General features: G+C 44.2%; 2 protein-coding genes across 4 annotated transcripts; one reads left to right on the plus strand and one right to left on the minus strand.

The window, feature by feature from the left end:
• Positions 1-343: 343 nt before the first annotated feature.
• On the plus strand, positions 344-2,687 carry LOC125989473 (lens fiber major intrinsic protein-like). Its single transcript, XM_049755899.1, has 4 exons — positions 344-1,028; positions 1,109-1,273; positions 1,344-1,424; positions 1,491-2,687. The coding sequence occupies exons 1-4, from the start codon at positions 669-671 to the stop codon at positions 1,674-1,676; spliced, it is 792 nt and encodes a 263-aa protein (XP_049611856.1). The 5' UTR covers positions 344-668; the 3' UTR covers positions 1,677-2,687.
• Positions 2,688-5,927: 3,240 nt separating this feature from the next.
• LOC125989100 (RNA-binding protein 38) lies at positions 5,928-14,262 on the minus strand. Of its 3 annotated transcripts, none has more exons than XM_049755103.1 (5): positions 13,668-14,262; positions 13,311-13,508; positions 11,522-11,645; positions 10,321-10,381; positions 5,928-6,999 (listed from the first exon to the last, which is right to left on the minus strand). In XM_049755103.1, the coding sequence occupies exons 2-5, from the start codon at positions 13,482-13,484 to the stop codon at positions 6,705-6,707; spliced, it is 654 nt and encodes a 217-aa protein (XP_049611060.1). In that variant the 5' UTR covers positions 13,485-13,508; positions 13,668-14,262; the 3' UTR covers positions 5,928-6,704. The 3 variants fall into 3 exon arrangements, with proteins under 3 accessions (XP_049611060.1, XP_049611059.1, XP_049611058.1); XM_049755102.1 differs by having other exon boundaries at positions 13,311-13,513; XM_049755101.1 differs by having other exon boundaries at positions 13,311-14,262.
• Positions 14,263-14,336: the final 74 nt, after the last annotated feature.

Here is a 14,336-nt window from a genome sequence, read left to right on the forward strand (position 1 = left end):
TTTGTGTCACAGTTATGATATGTCAACAGATTGACCTATGCCCCACCCCAAGAGACACCTTCCACCTCTGGGCTCCAGCTGCTCTCAAGTTCACCCTTCTTTGGATGAAAAAAAAGCACTTTTGGTTGTGCCTTGCCGCTGATTTGAGAGAACGTTTTCGTTCGACCGCTTTCAACAGGCCTCTTTTGAGTGTCGTGCAAAGGTGGTGGCGGGCAGCTGAAAGGTTACATTTGTTTGATTTGGGATGTCTATGGATGCCTCTCCCCTCCCTCCCTCAGCCCTACAGGGGGGGATTATGGCGTCATTTGTTGGGGCCCCCGGAGGGTGTATTATAAAGCCCCTGTCTGGCCCTCTCCGCTCTGTCAGAGAGGCTAAAGGTTTACCGGACACTGTACCGGTCGATCTCCCAATCTCTCTCGAGTTGATGCCCACTGTCTCCTGATCCTACCTGAGATTTGTTGACCCGCACTCCCACTCCACTGACACCTATGCCTTTGAAACAGGTGGACACAGGTGGCAAACGAGCACAGCAAGGTCACACCGCTTGGTGAAGATCCCGTCGGTGGATTTTCTCAATTCTGGTCACAGCTGACTTTCAGAGGACTGAAAAAGTTTAACCTTTATTTGATTGCTGCCCAAGAGTTGTCTTCTACTGCTAAAGAGCAACCATGTGGGAGTTCCGGTCCATGAGTTTTTGGCGGGCGGTTTTTGCAGAGTTCTTCGGGACCATGTTCTTTGTATTTTTTGGTCTGGGCGCCGCCCTGCGCTGGACCACCGGGCCTCATCACATTCTACATGTGGCCTTGTGCTTCGGTTTGGCGGCCGCCACCCTCATCCAGTCCATCGGCCACATCAGCGGCGGTCACATTAACCCGGCTGTCACCTTCGCCTACCTGGTTGGGGCCCAGCTGTCCCTTTTCCGTGCTTTTTTCTACATTATCGCCCAGTGCCTCGGCGCCGTGGCCGGCGCTGCCGTGCTGTACGGGGTCACGCCTGGCAACATGAGGGGCAACCTGGCAATGAACACGGTAAGAAGCCACCGAGGAGTCGACTAATTGCATTTGAAGGGTGGGTAGATTAACAGAAAAAAAAATCCACGTGTCCGCAGCTGCAACCTGGCATCAGTCTGGGAATGGCCACCACCGTGGAGGTGTTCCTCACCCTGCAGCTTGTGGTATGCATCTTCGCTGTGACCGATGAGAGGAGAAACGGTCGCCTGGGTTCTGCCGCTCTATCCATCGGCTTCTCCATCACCATCGGACATCTCATGGGGGTGAGATGTGCAAAAACGCGGACATGAGGAGCTCGTGCGAGTGTGACCGGTGGGGTGCTTTGTGTTTCAGATGTACTACACAGGTGCCGGCATGAACCCTGCCAGGTCCTTCGCTCCGGCGGTCCTGTTGAGAAACTTTGTCAACCACTGGGTAACATCTCTGCCTCCTCATTTGCTGTTGTTCACGGCGCATTCTAAAACATGCATGTTATTGCAGGTCTACTGGGTGGGACCCATAATTGGCGGTGCTATGGGAGCCCTCCTGTACGATTTCATCCTGTTTCCACGTATGAGGGGTCTCTCCGAGCGCCTGGCCACGTTGAAGGGCAGTCGACCCCCGGAGAGGGAGACCCAGCAGGACACCCGCGGGGAACCCATCGAGCTCAAGACGCAAGCCTTGTAAACCTGACCCCTCCCCCGGCACCTGTTGATCCACCTGGGGCTGTCAAATGAGGGACAGGGCCCCTCCTCCACTGCGCACGAAAGCTAACAACGCGACAGTCTCCCCCTTCCAACTTCATACTCTGTATTCAGAAGTGGACTTTGTGTTAGTGATAAAAGGCAGGCCTGCTTGTCTCCTCTCAGCCAGGCTTGCTTCTGTGATGGAGAGGCGCATGCAAACTGGGAGGGTGTTGCTGCTGGGGGGGGTGAGGAGGTGGGGGGGCAGTCAGGCTAGGATCAAAGATGACAGTGCAGGTGGTGGTGCAGAGCGTGGGTGGGCAAGACTCTGGGTTTGTGCTTCTTTCCAATTTAGGCCAGTGAAGACAGGCGTGGTTTCCTACATGCATTTCACATAATCTCCGGTGTAGTTTTTTTCCCATCGCTTTTTGTTTTCTGCACTTCAGACACATGACGGTGATGTAAGATTACATTTGAATACAATTTTGCATTTTACAAAAGGCTACTTTTTATCTGTGTGTGTGAGAATTGTTGTGTGTGGGTGAATGTGAGTGTGTGTGTGTGTGTGTGTGTGCCCGCTTGTATATGCAGGTGTGCAAGTGTCTTTGCAGCTGTGCATGTGTGCGTGTGAGCGTGTGTGTGTGTTTGCTTGCTAGCGTGTGAGAGATGAAGATTGCCGATACAGTACCTCTTTTTTTCTCATTTTCATTGCAGCTCGACTGATTTTGTACCAATCACTATTCATTATGTAAGCCCTTTTTCAGACAAGACACACATGGCTTCTGCACACTGTGATATTTGTGATGGTATCCATTTTTACACAAACCCATCCATATGCATTGCCCCATCTTAACCAGCACAAAAGGAAATCTGAGAATTGGTAGAATTGGAAAGGTCTGTACACTACAGACCAACAGTGCCAGCTTTACATTGAGTCTTTTGTTATTTGATCCTAACTGGGATTACAAACGTGTTTCAATAAACTTTCACTTATAATAAATATGCACATATTACATTTGTTGGGTCATTTTTCACCCCGTCAGTTATCCATCTTTTGTTTTGCAGCAATAAACGCTTTTGGCCAGAAGATGGCGAAAGTGAATATCTCAATCCTGCATTGCGTATCCATGCAACTGCACGGTGGCATCTTCAGAGGCTGCATTTGAAGGCAGATGACGTCATAAATGATACAAAACAAAGGCACTTTTTTGTGAGGGATATATAACATAAGTCACTTATGCACAAGTCACAAGCAAGTCTTGAGTCATATAACTTGCAAGTCTCAAGAGACCTAAATTATTGTGGAAAAAGAAAAAGCAAGTCAAGTCAAGTCAAGTCAGCACCAAAGGTTCTTAAAAATGCAAAAGTATTTATATGTAAATACATAAGGTGGCCCCGCCCCCAAGTTGGCGGAGCAAACCAATGGATCACACCCACTACCAAGGGGGCGTGGTGAAATCCAGTAGAGCTAGGTTTAGGGTTATGGCTAGGGTGACACTTAGAGCTAGGGTTAGAGCTAGGATTAAGGTTAACAATCTCTTAAAGCCAGGTTGTGATAGCCGACTGGTTAGTGACACGGGCTTTCGACCTGTAAGAACCCAGTTCGATCCCATGGTTGTACGTGTATCTGAATGTCCTTTTACAACTGAAGGCTTGCTTGGTACACACATACAAGTGTACGCATATGCAAACAAGGTTGGGGACCACTGAACTTTACTATTCGCGTGAGCTGCTCCATAAAACCATATATGTACCGGGCCTTCCATGTAATAAGTACGAGGGTTCTGTAGTGGTTAGTGCTCTGGACTCTCAACCCAGGGACCGGAGTTCAATCCCTGGTGTGACCTTCTTTTTACCTCGTGTAGTGTACATATTGTAGTGTCCATGAGGTGTACCTAATCACAGGCCACTTCGTTAGGGAAAAAGCACTTGGACACTCCATTAGTTACACCGCCATTTTCAAGTGTACCTAATAACAGGCCACTTTATTAGGGAAATATCATGGTCAAAGGTCACAGGTCCTCGGGGCCGCATTCCAACATGTTTTCCAAGAGTCCCTCGTTAAGTGCACCTGCGTGAAAAGTTTTAGCTTCTTTCACGGTCAAAAGGAGCTAAAAGTTTTCACGCAGGTGTGTTTAACGAGGGTAACTTGGAAAGCATATTGGAACGCGGCCCCTCGAGGACTGGAGGTCGACACTCCTGGTTTAAGTGAAAAGTGCCACACCCGCCCTCACCCCCACTTTCTGATTGGCTGTTTGATTTGTGACGTCACTTGGACACTCCATTAGGTACACTGCCATTTTCAAGTGAAACTAATAACAGGCCAGTTCATTAGGGAAAAAATCACAGCCAAAGCCCGCCCTCACCCCCACCTCCTGATTGGCTGGTTGATTTGTGACGTCATTCGGACACTCCATTAGGTACACCACCATTTTCAGGCGTACCTAATAACTTTATGCATTTTTTTTTGTACGTGTCAAGAATGTGTATTTGACTACTTGCTCTTTATTTGGGGGACACCAACACATATTACACAACACAAAACACATATACTTATTGTCATATAAATCAGTCAACCAAATGTCATATTTTTGTTTTCATGCCCAATAAAATAAAAACAAGGAATAAAACACCAGACAAGTTTTAACAGGTTTTAATGTTTATTAAAATAATATTTTTATGTAATAATTTTTATGTTTGAATTGGCGAATATAAAAACAATAAATAAAACACCAGACAAGTTTTAACAAATGTTTATTAAAAATAATAATAATAAAAGTCAATTTCAAACCAGCAATCTAATGTGAAATTGCAGTAGATATATTGGATAACAATATTTAGGCGTATATATGCATACACGTTATTTAAAAACTACTATAAGTGTTATAAAATCAAGATTAGCCAAAGAGAAGCATAATCTCCCCGTTGTTGCATAACGGCGCATCCCTTCATGCTAAGTTAGCCGTTAGCTTGGAGAAAACGCGCATAAAAGAAGTGGTGTTTCAGTGAGTGGTTCTTTCTTTCCTTGGCAAATCGTAAATCGACACTCTGGCTTACATAGTTCACGCCAGGAGGGAGACGCAACAGGTTCACTGACTGATCCGTTAATGCACGGGAAGGAAGGCATTGACTCGATCGCGAACGGGAAAGTCAGGATTCGTTCTTTCACTTGAACGGGAAGTTACGTCATTTTCTTCTTCGTTTTGTTTTACGGCGAGGTAGCACCAGCTTCAATGGGCATTACCGACACCTACTGGTTGAAGTCATATGAACTGCAAAAAAGAATTCGTTTACTCGTTCACTGAAAAGATTCGGTTTTTTGAACGAATCGTTCACTCACGAGCTAACACTAGCACACAGCACAGACAGAGCAAGCGATAAAAAGTGCAGTGGGACACCATGGAAAAATATTGAACAGGTATTATAATAATAATAATTGATAATATTGAACTTTTTTATTTATTTTTTTGTTTTCTCTAATCCATCCATCCATCCATCCATCCATCCATCCATCCATCCATCCATCCATCCATCCATCCATCCATCCATCCATCCATCCATCCATCCATCCATCCATCCATCCATCCATCCATCCATCCATCCATCCATCCATCCATCCATCCATCAGTCATTATCTGAATCGCTTATCCACATGAAGGTTGCGGGCGTGCTGGAGCTCATCCCAGCTGACTTTGGGCAGCCGCCGTTGGACAGCCTGAATTGGGTGACAGCCAATCGCAGGGCACACATAGATGAACAACCATTTGCACTCACAATCTTAAGGACTTAAGGACAACTTAGGTGCCCAATTATAGATTTGTAAATATATATATATATATATATATATATATATATATATATATATATATATATATATATATATATATATATATATATATATATATATATATATATATATATACATACATTTGTTTTGTTTTGCAGACCCTGTGAGATAATTTCACCACCCTCCAATGCCTCCCCTAAGAAAAAAAATGCTAGCGCCGCCAATGGAGCAAGATGTGCAATTTATTTATGATCTTTCAACGCATGAGTGATCTTTTCCCTTTTGAATGTTTTCTTTCAACATATGTTTCATCCGGTTTCGAATCTGACCTTTACCTCCATGCCCTTGGATCGATGAGTGTATAAAAGAAATGTGACTCACGCTTGCTTCCTCCGGCTCAACATCATTCCACGCTGATACTGACCTCAATAACTTACACTAAAAAGAAATTGCGCTCAAGCCTTCATATCATAGGAAACATTGCTTTTATTTTGCATACTCTTACAAAGTACTTAAGATTACATATGGCTTCTTTTAAATAACAAAGGTGGCTCCATAGAAACAAGAGATGCCAATCCAGCTTCACTTAAGCATGAGTCCCATTCTAAAGCTGCCCGAAAAAAACAAACAAACAAACAACTCTGATTACAACAATGAGCTGCAAGAGAAGCTCTGACCTGACACTGAGATGTATTGCATTGCTCCGCTCTCCTTTCACAACAAAGCAATTTTGAGATCAAAATGCAACATTTACACAGTTGGAACTCAACCACAAAAATCTTTCTTGTTCCAATCGTAACAAATCTCAAAAGGTATCCTGCTTCAGCCTCCCCCCATAAAAAAAAAAGAGCATAAATCCAGTGTTGTCATGTCCAACCTAATTTAGCATAAGAACCGAAATATCACCTGAAGTCAGGAACTACATCAATATATGTAGGTAGGATAAACACAATAAAATGTTCAAATGGGTATCGAAGGATAGAGATGTTTTGATGAGCCCACCAAGTCAGCTAAGTTTAAAGAGGTTTAAAAAAAGTAATCATTGTGCTGCCTCTTTATGTGTTCTCCATCCTCTGGGCCCATTTATTCTTGTCCCGAACTGGACAGTACGAACATTCAGGTTGTATGTAGAAACAAAATAACACTTTTATGACTTATTACAACAACATAAAAAAAATGTCAGGAGCGCTTTCAATAAGCCCTTTTCAATGACGCCACGTTGTACCGACCCATCGCCGGGGCTGCTCACTGAGCGCAGTAGTGCTGGTGCACAAGGTTCGGAATGGTGACCTGCGGAGTGGCAGGTAACGCGGAGATCATGGCCAGAGGTGAATAGGTGGCGGCGGACGGAGTCTGCGATGCGACCAGAGCGTGAGCTGACATTCCAGGTGAGAAGTTGTAGCTCAGGTAGGGCAGTGGCGATGGGCTGTACGGGTAGTGTTCCAATCCAGAGGGAGTGAAGCAGGGTTGGGCGATGCTGGACTGCAGTAGCAGGCTGGGCTGTAGGAACGTTGGAGGGTAGATGTAAGGATGAGCCAGCCTGGTGGGACAGAAGGGACATGATGGTTCGTTCAAAACACAAACACAAGGGTCATTTCAATATATAGATTGGGAAAAACAGACACAAAGATTAGGTGTCAAACTCAAGGCTCGGGGGCCAGATATGGCCCGCCACATCATTTTATGTGGCCCACGAAGACAAATTGTTTATCGACTTCATGTGTCAATAAAATCAAACATCAAAACACACACTGCAAGTATCTTCTCATGGCATTATTTCAAACAGTTCCTGCAACTTTACATCACAAACCTGATGCTAACCATGGCGGTGAGAAGTTGAAGAGTGCTGTTGCTTACCCCTAAACACACTCCGCCTGATATCAGGTGTGCAGTTGTGCACACAACAAATTGAGCCATCCGGCTGTGTACACAAAACACACACACACACACACACACTCAGGCTTTTCACATTTCCACACACATCTATCTTCGAAGTTAAGAGATACAAGATTCGACTCTGCGTATGTACATGTTCATTAAAGACTATCGATTGCAACTAAATAATTATGAGTGGTTGTTTGTTGAAATGTGCTTAAAATGTGTTGTTTTCATTTGCCACTGAAAAGATCATGCGAGATCTTTTCAAGCGCAAAGCTGTTTAGTCAAATATAGTCCAGAGGAGGGTTTGACGTTTGCAGTCTGCTAAAAATAGAATTGAATACAACAATCACTGTTATAGGAAAACTTGAAAGTATGGCACGTCACATTTTGAAGCATTGATGTAAAATATATTTCATTCAACACTGATAAGTGCTTTACGGTGATGAGGTCGGAAATTTGATTGAAGTTTTTCAAAAATTTGAGTTCAAGAAACTTTCCGTACAATCTTGACTGTGAAGGGGAGTTTGACATGGGTCTACAGCGTTCTCTCTTTTTTTAGAAGTGGCTTTGATCGACTATCAAATTCTAACATGGCAATTGAGTTACTTCTTAGTGGTTAGGGTGTTGCGTCATTGTATCATTTTGATGATTTGGGCTAATATTGGACTCCGATGATTGATTTATTTTCGCCACTAAAATATAAAAAAAATCCAAGGCATTTATGACCAAGTTGAGTTCCAGCACCTTGACGTCGTTTTGAGCTGAAGGCTACTGTTGGTGTCAGGAGGTGTTGAGCTGGAAAGTAGCGAGCATATCGGACCTCTGGAGTTGCTTGCTGAGCACACACCTTCATCTCTGAGTTAACTGCAGCCTGGGGCCTACGTTACCCACATAACCATGTGCTTCATCAGATAAATAACAAAAGACAAGAAAAAAAATCCAAACAAGAAAAGCAAATGGTGCCCCCCCATCCCTCACCCCCTTGGCATCTCATGTCTCCTTGATCGTGCAACGACTCTCCCGAAGCAGAAGCGCAGTGTCATTCTCGTGGCGCCGTGCCGCCCGCCGTCTGACTGATCCGATGCGACAGCCGCATCGTACGAGAGTGAGCGCTACGCCTCGCCTTTCGCCAACCCAGGCGACGTTGCTGGCTGTCAAACGCATATTTATACATGACCAGTATTTGTGTTCTTTTTTTTTTTTTTTTTTTTATGTACATCCGAGACAAGGACGTCTTAGTCACGTGCAGAAAAACCGAGCTTTGAAGACCGTGCGAACAACAGGGTGCACTTGTATGTATGATTGCGTATGCAGCTAATTGGCACAGCGCATGGGTGGACGCTAAATGCTAACAGGCCCACGAGAGCAGAATAACCTCCACAGACGTCCTTTGGCCTCCTCTCTGTAGGTTTACTCCCTTCGAGTCAACTTCCTCTATACTCACACCCCAACGCACTAGGTGGAGGGAAGTGATTAAAGGCAAAGGGTAGATAGACCATTGGGACACCTTGGGCGAGAGAGGAGCAGGAGGAGAGGAGGAAGACGTTCAAGGTGAGGGATCAGCCGTCATAGTATATCCCTCATGCCTTAAGACAGTCACGCTTTTAATAGTTCAGATGAGGGATGCGAGGAGAGTGAGTCAGGCAGAGGCAAACACACACACACACTCACACACACAGAGCTTGGGGGGAGGGTAAGCAACAGAAGGGCCAACGTTCGACTTGGACGCTCGTGCTGTCAACATGCAAATTAATTTGAAATTTCACTATGGGCTTCAAATTGAGAAAATGTCCATGACAGTTTCTTGACACAAAATGTCACAAGGAGTTGAGAACATCATAGATTGAAACGCCTGAAGAGGGATGGGGGAAAAAAAAGACAGCATCATCAGTCATTTCCGCCAAGTTACACAACTAAATGACACTCCGTTCATTCAACGATAGCTAAACTGAGCATATTGAGGGCTCTAAGGTTTGTGATAGATAGCACTGAACAATTTATCATTTTGAGAAAATTGGGGGAAAATCATGATCCATGGTGTCAGGCTTTGTGCAAAAATTGCGACTCGTTCTTTGAAGAAAATGTCCGTCTTAGACTTTCAATCAATCCATCATCACTCATTCATGGATTCATCTGGGTCAGTGTCAACTCCCTCATCACTCGTTCAGAAATTGAAGACTGCAATATTAATAGCACTCGCAGCAATTGAGGTTTTTAATGGACTTTTTTGCGGCCTTGGGATGAGAGCTTGGCATCTCGAAGCAGGGCAGCCCGCTAACGTTCTGCATGTACGGTAAGACTATTGCAAGGTCTCGCGGCATCTTTGCGCTTTCTGTAACTGCTCTGGCAATGAATCATATTTCTTGTTTCAATGACTCATTGGTGTTCTCTTGGGGATGTGGAGGCTGAACTTGTGTAATACAGACACAGTTCAGTCTAAGGGCAAACCAAGTCCGACAGTCGGCCGACGTGCTACACCCCGTGCCAGGTGTCACATACAGAGGCCATTCCACCTCTGATCATGAATGCGAGGCGGTCCCAATTTTGCAGCAGTCAAATTCACATCATCTGAAATAGTGTGCAAATAGGCTGTGTTCACTCCCACAACGGCGCATACGCCCAGCCCACTCCACCCTTGCAGTCATTCACTGCATTTTGTGCCAGACTGAAGAGTACATATTGGGTTGAGGTCAGGGTACTGTGTTCCTTCATAACATTCTCATCCCAAACTTCACTCATCTTGCCTTTAGCTGTATTTTCACCAACTAGTTATAAAAAAGAGTGAATCGATTAAAAACTCTCTGTGCATTTTTGTGTGTGTGCGTGCACAACAGTCTAACTAAGTGGCTTGCTGCCTCAGTGAAGCCCAAGTCAACCGTGAGTGAAATCCAGAACCCAGTGTCTTGTGTGTTTAATAGACCAGAGGAAGCCAAAGTCAACCTCACAAATAGAAACATTGACTGATAGCAGTCAGCCTTACCCGTAGTGCCTTTGAGCCCATGCAGGATGAACTTGCTGGACGGGAACCCCGGCAGAGAGACCTGCGGAAATGAGAGGCGGCGGTGAGACAAGGACTAGCCTCTCTCTCTTGCTGCTTGTTCGCATGGCAAGCGAGTATAGAAGAATATTGCTGACTGACTGCCAGTCCCTTGACACGCGACGTCTGTGACCTCGCTGCCTTCAAGGTTCATCAGGAATGAGCCGAGGCTGAGTAAGACTTCTCTTCATTCCTCCAGACATTTGGCCCTCTTTTGTGGCTCACCCCCCCCGCACTACTTTCTCGTCTCTTTTGTTCAAACGTACACTACATAGAAGTCTTTCTTTGAGGTTGCACAAAGAGGGAACAGACGTGCTCTTATTTCTTCCCATCTCGTCGCACTCACACACAAATAATACCAAGCGCTGCCATCTCCCATCAGCAGCACGCTTGCATGCGTCACAGCGCGGGCCAGCCCGTGAGGACACGCACTCAGTGGTAGTTGGCTGTTTGTCAGTCGCACCTACACGAAAGCGGGGAGCTCCAAAGGGGGCTGTCAAGGTTTGGTGTGCAGCAGGACGTTGTTTGGAAAACGCAAAGCATGTGCTGTGGTGGTTCACACTGAAAATGCCCGGCGGCACGCAAGCTGTGCATGAACCCGAGTGGAAAACGTACCGACAACAAAGACTGGATGAATGGTGGCGATGAATATTTCACAGCACCATGGAAATTGTGTCCTTAAATTTCAGAACCAGTTTAAAACTGAAAGATGTTTTGTTATCTAGGAAGGCAAACAAAGTGGTATCGAATTTTCCTAAAAAAATAAAACTAACATTAGAAATAACAAAAACTAAACAAAGCATGTTCAAATAAATAAACAACCATCAAAAAACGAAAACTATTCAAACTTAATGAATTAAAAAACCATAGCAAAAACCAAATAACAAACCAAATATAACGAAAAATCCAAAACTATGATAACCCCGTTATCTAATGAATGCAGCTGGAAGTAAGTATACGTCTTCATAGGAAACATTTATTTCAACATTAATACGCAACAAAACATGAAGATAAAAGCACAAATTCCAGAGAAATCCCAAAGCACAGAATGTTTTGAAGTTTTTGTTACTGGATTACTATCCAGCACTGTGCCAGGCACAAAGGAAGTTTAGCAGGGATGTGATTGTCGGGAAAACACACTTACTTGTGTGTGAGCCGCGTGGCTTGGCTCCCAAATACGCCAAATTGACGTTAGCTTTCCTGCCGTCGATGATGGGGTTAGCATCCTTGCACGCCTGCTCTGCGGCCGCGCCGTCCGCCATGGTTACCTGTTGACAAAACATTCTGCAGGTCAGCTCCAAAAGCAAACCAGGGTTGGAATAGTTTAGGATTTCTGCATACTAGTTTGTTTTTATTTCTTTTTGACTCCCCACCCCCCCTCCAATATTCTGGATTCTCAAATGTTTGTTTGGCTTTAAAGTTGTTAGTTGACAAACACCAAAGCAAAGGAATTTTTCACAAAAAATGGTTGTGCTTATTTTATCAATGGCATTTATTTAATCAACAAAAACCTGTCTTAATTTTGGTCTCTTTTGTTAACTATAATAACCTTCGTATGTATCCCCACCCGCCTCTTTTGTGCTCTTCCATGGACAGCCTGCAGGAAACTGATGTCCTTGTCTTTCCTCTAAAAAAAGACTATGGTTGACAAAAATAGACGAGGAGGCACAAAAACGTGCATTGAGATGCTTCAGCTGCTTTTCAACAGAATGTTAAATTAGCGTAGGCTGCTACAGTACGTGGGAGTTTTTTATCCCCGGAATGGGATGAGCAACTGGAATCTACCTTGAGGGAGTGAGTTTGAGGAGTGGGCAGATAGCGTGGGAAGGGGAGCTTTGAGTGTTTTGTGCTCAAGGTCAAGACACGCAAGCGCAAATAGATGTTCAGTGTGAAGGTTTTCTGCAAAGTGGTGGAGGACTGAGATCTGCTGGAGTTCACGTTGGGTGAAATACGCATGCTGTAGCTCGGTAGAAGTCTTGCTCACACGAGCGCCTTGGCAATGTGGGCGGGCAAAATGAAACTAAAGCCACATTTCTACCAAAACAGAAGGGGAAGGAAACCTACAGTTTGTGGGCAGTAGTAGTAGCATTTACGAGCCCACCATTCAAAAGTGAAAGTTGTGACCAAGTCCCGGCTGATTTTGCATAATAGCTCACTTACTGATATTATCAGAAAAAGACAGATTTACTTGGCTAAAACTACAATCGTTCTAGTTGAATTAGTTTTGTGATAACTCATTTTATTTGTATGTCAAGCAATTTTTTACCTGTTTAAGCTAATTGAAATGCCACCTAAAAAACAGCATATTTTTAAAAATCAAAAACCAAACTGAATAGTTAAAGAAATGTAATTAAACACCACAAGATGAATTTTAATTACTGTATGCACTGTAGTATTTAAGTGTTGAATGTGTGCTTTTAGGGGGCGTGGCCTAGTTGATGACGTCATGCAGGCATCAAAGTGTTTTGGCCGTGAGCTGTGGTCCAGAGCAGCTTCTCATTTAAAGAAAAAAAAAAAAAAAAAAAGAGTTTGACTTGACAAAAGCGGCTCTCCTTGCCTACATGCGAACACCTCAGTTGTTCAATTTCCCTGGACTTCACTTCACTTGAGGTGCAGTTTGAGAGCTTTGATTTTATGTGTTAATGCACCTAAAGTGACATTTGAACCATACCAAATCGAGGGTGGTGGTTACGTTTCACAACCTCCACATCATGCATCGCGTGATGTCATGCATGATGGAGAATGGTGACGCTCAGTTCATCAAAGCACCAAAGGCTTTGGGGCAAGTGAGCAAATAATTAATGACACACTTATTTAAAATAAGTCGACTGGCACCAGCACATGCGGCTTATTGGCAGTCGAAATGAATATTAAAAGCACCAAAGAAGACTTAACAGATTGAATTCTGCAGAAATAGACGATGGTATACTTACGAAACCGTATCCTCGTGACTTGCCCGTGTGTTTGTCGGTAATCACCACTGCCTCGACGACATCCCCGAAAGTCTCGAAATATTTCAGAAGTGAAGCGTCGCCGGAATGATACGGCAAGCCGCCGACAAAAATCTTCGTGTGAGTCGTGTCTTTCTCCACGGCACCAGGATTCATTGTTTCCACGGGAACCCCGACCAACTGCCCTAAGAACAGCGGGGAACTCATTTGTAGGGAATTAAAACGTAAACAAAAATAAAGAAGAAAAAGGAGATTGGGAGGGGGAGAAAAAAAAGCACGCAACCACAACAACAAGAGGTTACAGTAACGGAGGCATGACCAAAACGCATGAACACACACCGCTTCGCGATGACAAGTGCGAAGTGCTGGAGCGGAGCCTCCTCTGCTGTTCCGGATGGGGGGGTCGGTTTAACCAGCAAAGAGAGAAGGCGGGCTCATGTGCGCGTGCAGTCCAATGGACTCGCCGTGCGTCTAAAAGACTCTGGTAATAGTACAAATATTGATTAAACTCCTTGGCTTATTTTCTGTTAAGCACTCCTAGGAAGAAACAAATCTTTCACTCTCTGCCGCGACTTTTTTATTGTATAAAAGTGTGATAGGTACACTTCTGTATAATGTTGTATCCTCAACATTAAACAAAACAAGCAAAGTTGAACTTATGACAGGATAACTTTAATAACATTATTTTTTAATCCCTCTCTGCCATTGTTGAATATTTTTCCATGGTTTTGCTAAAGAGTTTGTTAACTGAACTTTATGTTTATATCTTGTGCGCATACTTGGTGGAAAGAAAACCTTCACCTAGACTGGTACCTAACTGCGCACTCTGATGTTGACAGCGCCTCTGCAACCTACTGTAGTGGATGTGAAATTATACTTTATTCTATCAATCCATCCATTTAGGTCCGCAATTATTTGAATGGACACCCGGAAGTTGTTGCTTACTTGTTGGTCGCTATGATGCCGTCCTAGCAACAAAAAAAGTAAGTTTGCAAACATGTTTTTTTT

Source organism: Syngnathus scovelli, chromosome 2, assembly GCF_024217435.2.
Source record: "Syngnathus scovelli strain Florida chromosome 2, RoL_Ssco_1.2, whole genome shotgun sequence".
Classification (NCBI taxonomy): domain Eukaryota; kingdom Metazoa; phylum Chordata; class Actinopteri; order Syngnathiformes; family Syngnathidae; genus Syngnathus; species Syngnathus scovelli.

Excerpts from the sequence above, each read along its gene's own strand:
- LOC125989473 (XM_049755899.1), top strand. The coding sequence starts at position 669 with ATGTGGGAGTTCCGGTCCATGAGTTTTTGGCGGGCGGTTTTTGCAGAG. Across the intron at positions 1,274-1,343 it reads CCATCGGACATCTCATGGGG|ATGTACTACACAGGTGCCGG; the intron begins GTGAGATGTGCA and ends TTTGTGTTTCAG. Across the intron at positions 1,425-1,490 it reads GAAACTTTGTCAACCACTGG|GTCTACTGGGTGGGACCCAT; the intron begins GTAACATCTCTG and ends ATGTTATTGCAG.
- LOC125989100 (XM_049755101.1), bottom strand. The coding sequence starts at position 13,535 with ATGAGTTCCCCGCTGTTCTTAGGGCAGTTGGTCGGGGTTCCCGTGGAA. Across the intron at positions 11,646-13,310 it reads AGTCACGAGGATACGGTTTC|GTAACCATGGCGGACGGCGC; the intron begins GTAAGTATACCA and ends TTTTGTCAACAG. Across the intron at positions 7,000-10,320 it reads TGGGCTCAAAGGCACTACGG|GCTGGCTCATCCTTACATCT; the intron begins GTAAGGCTGACT and ends CTGTCCCACCAG.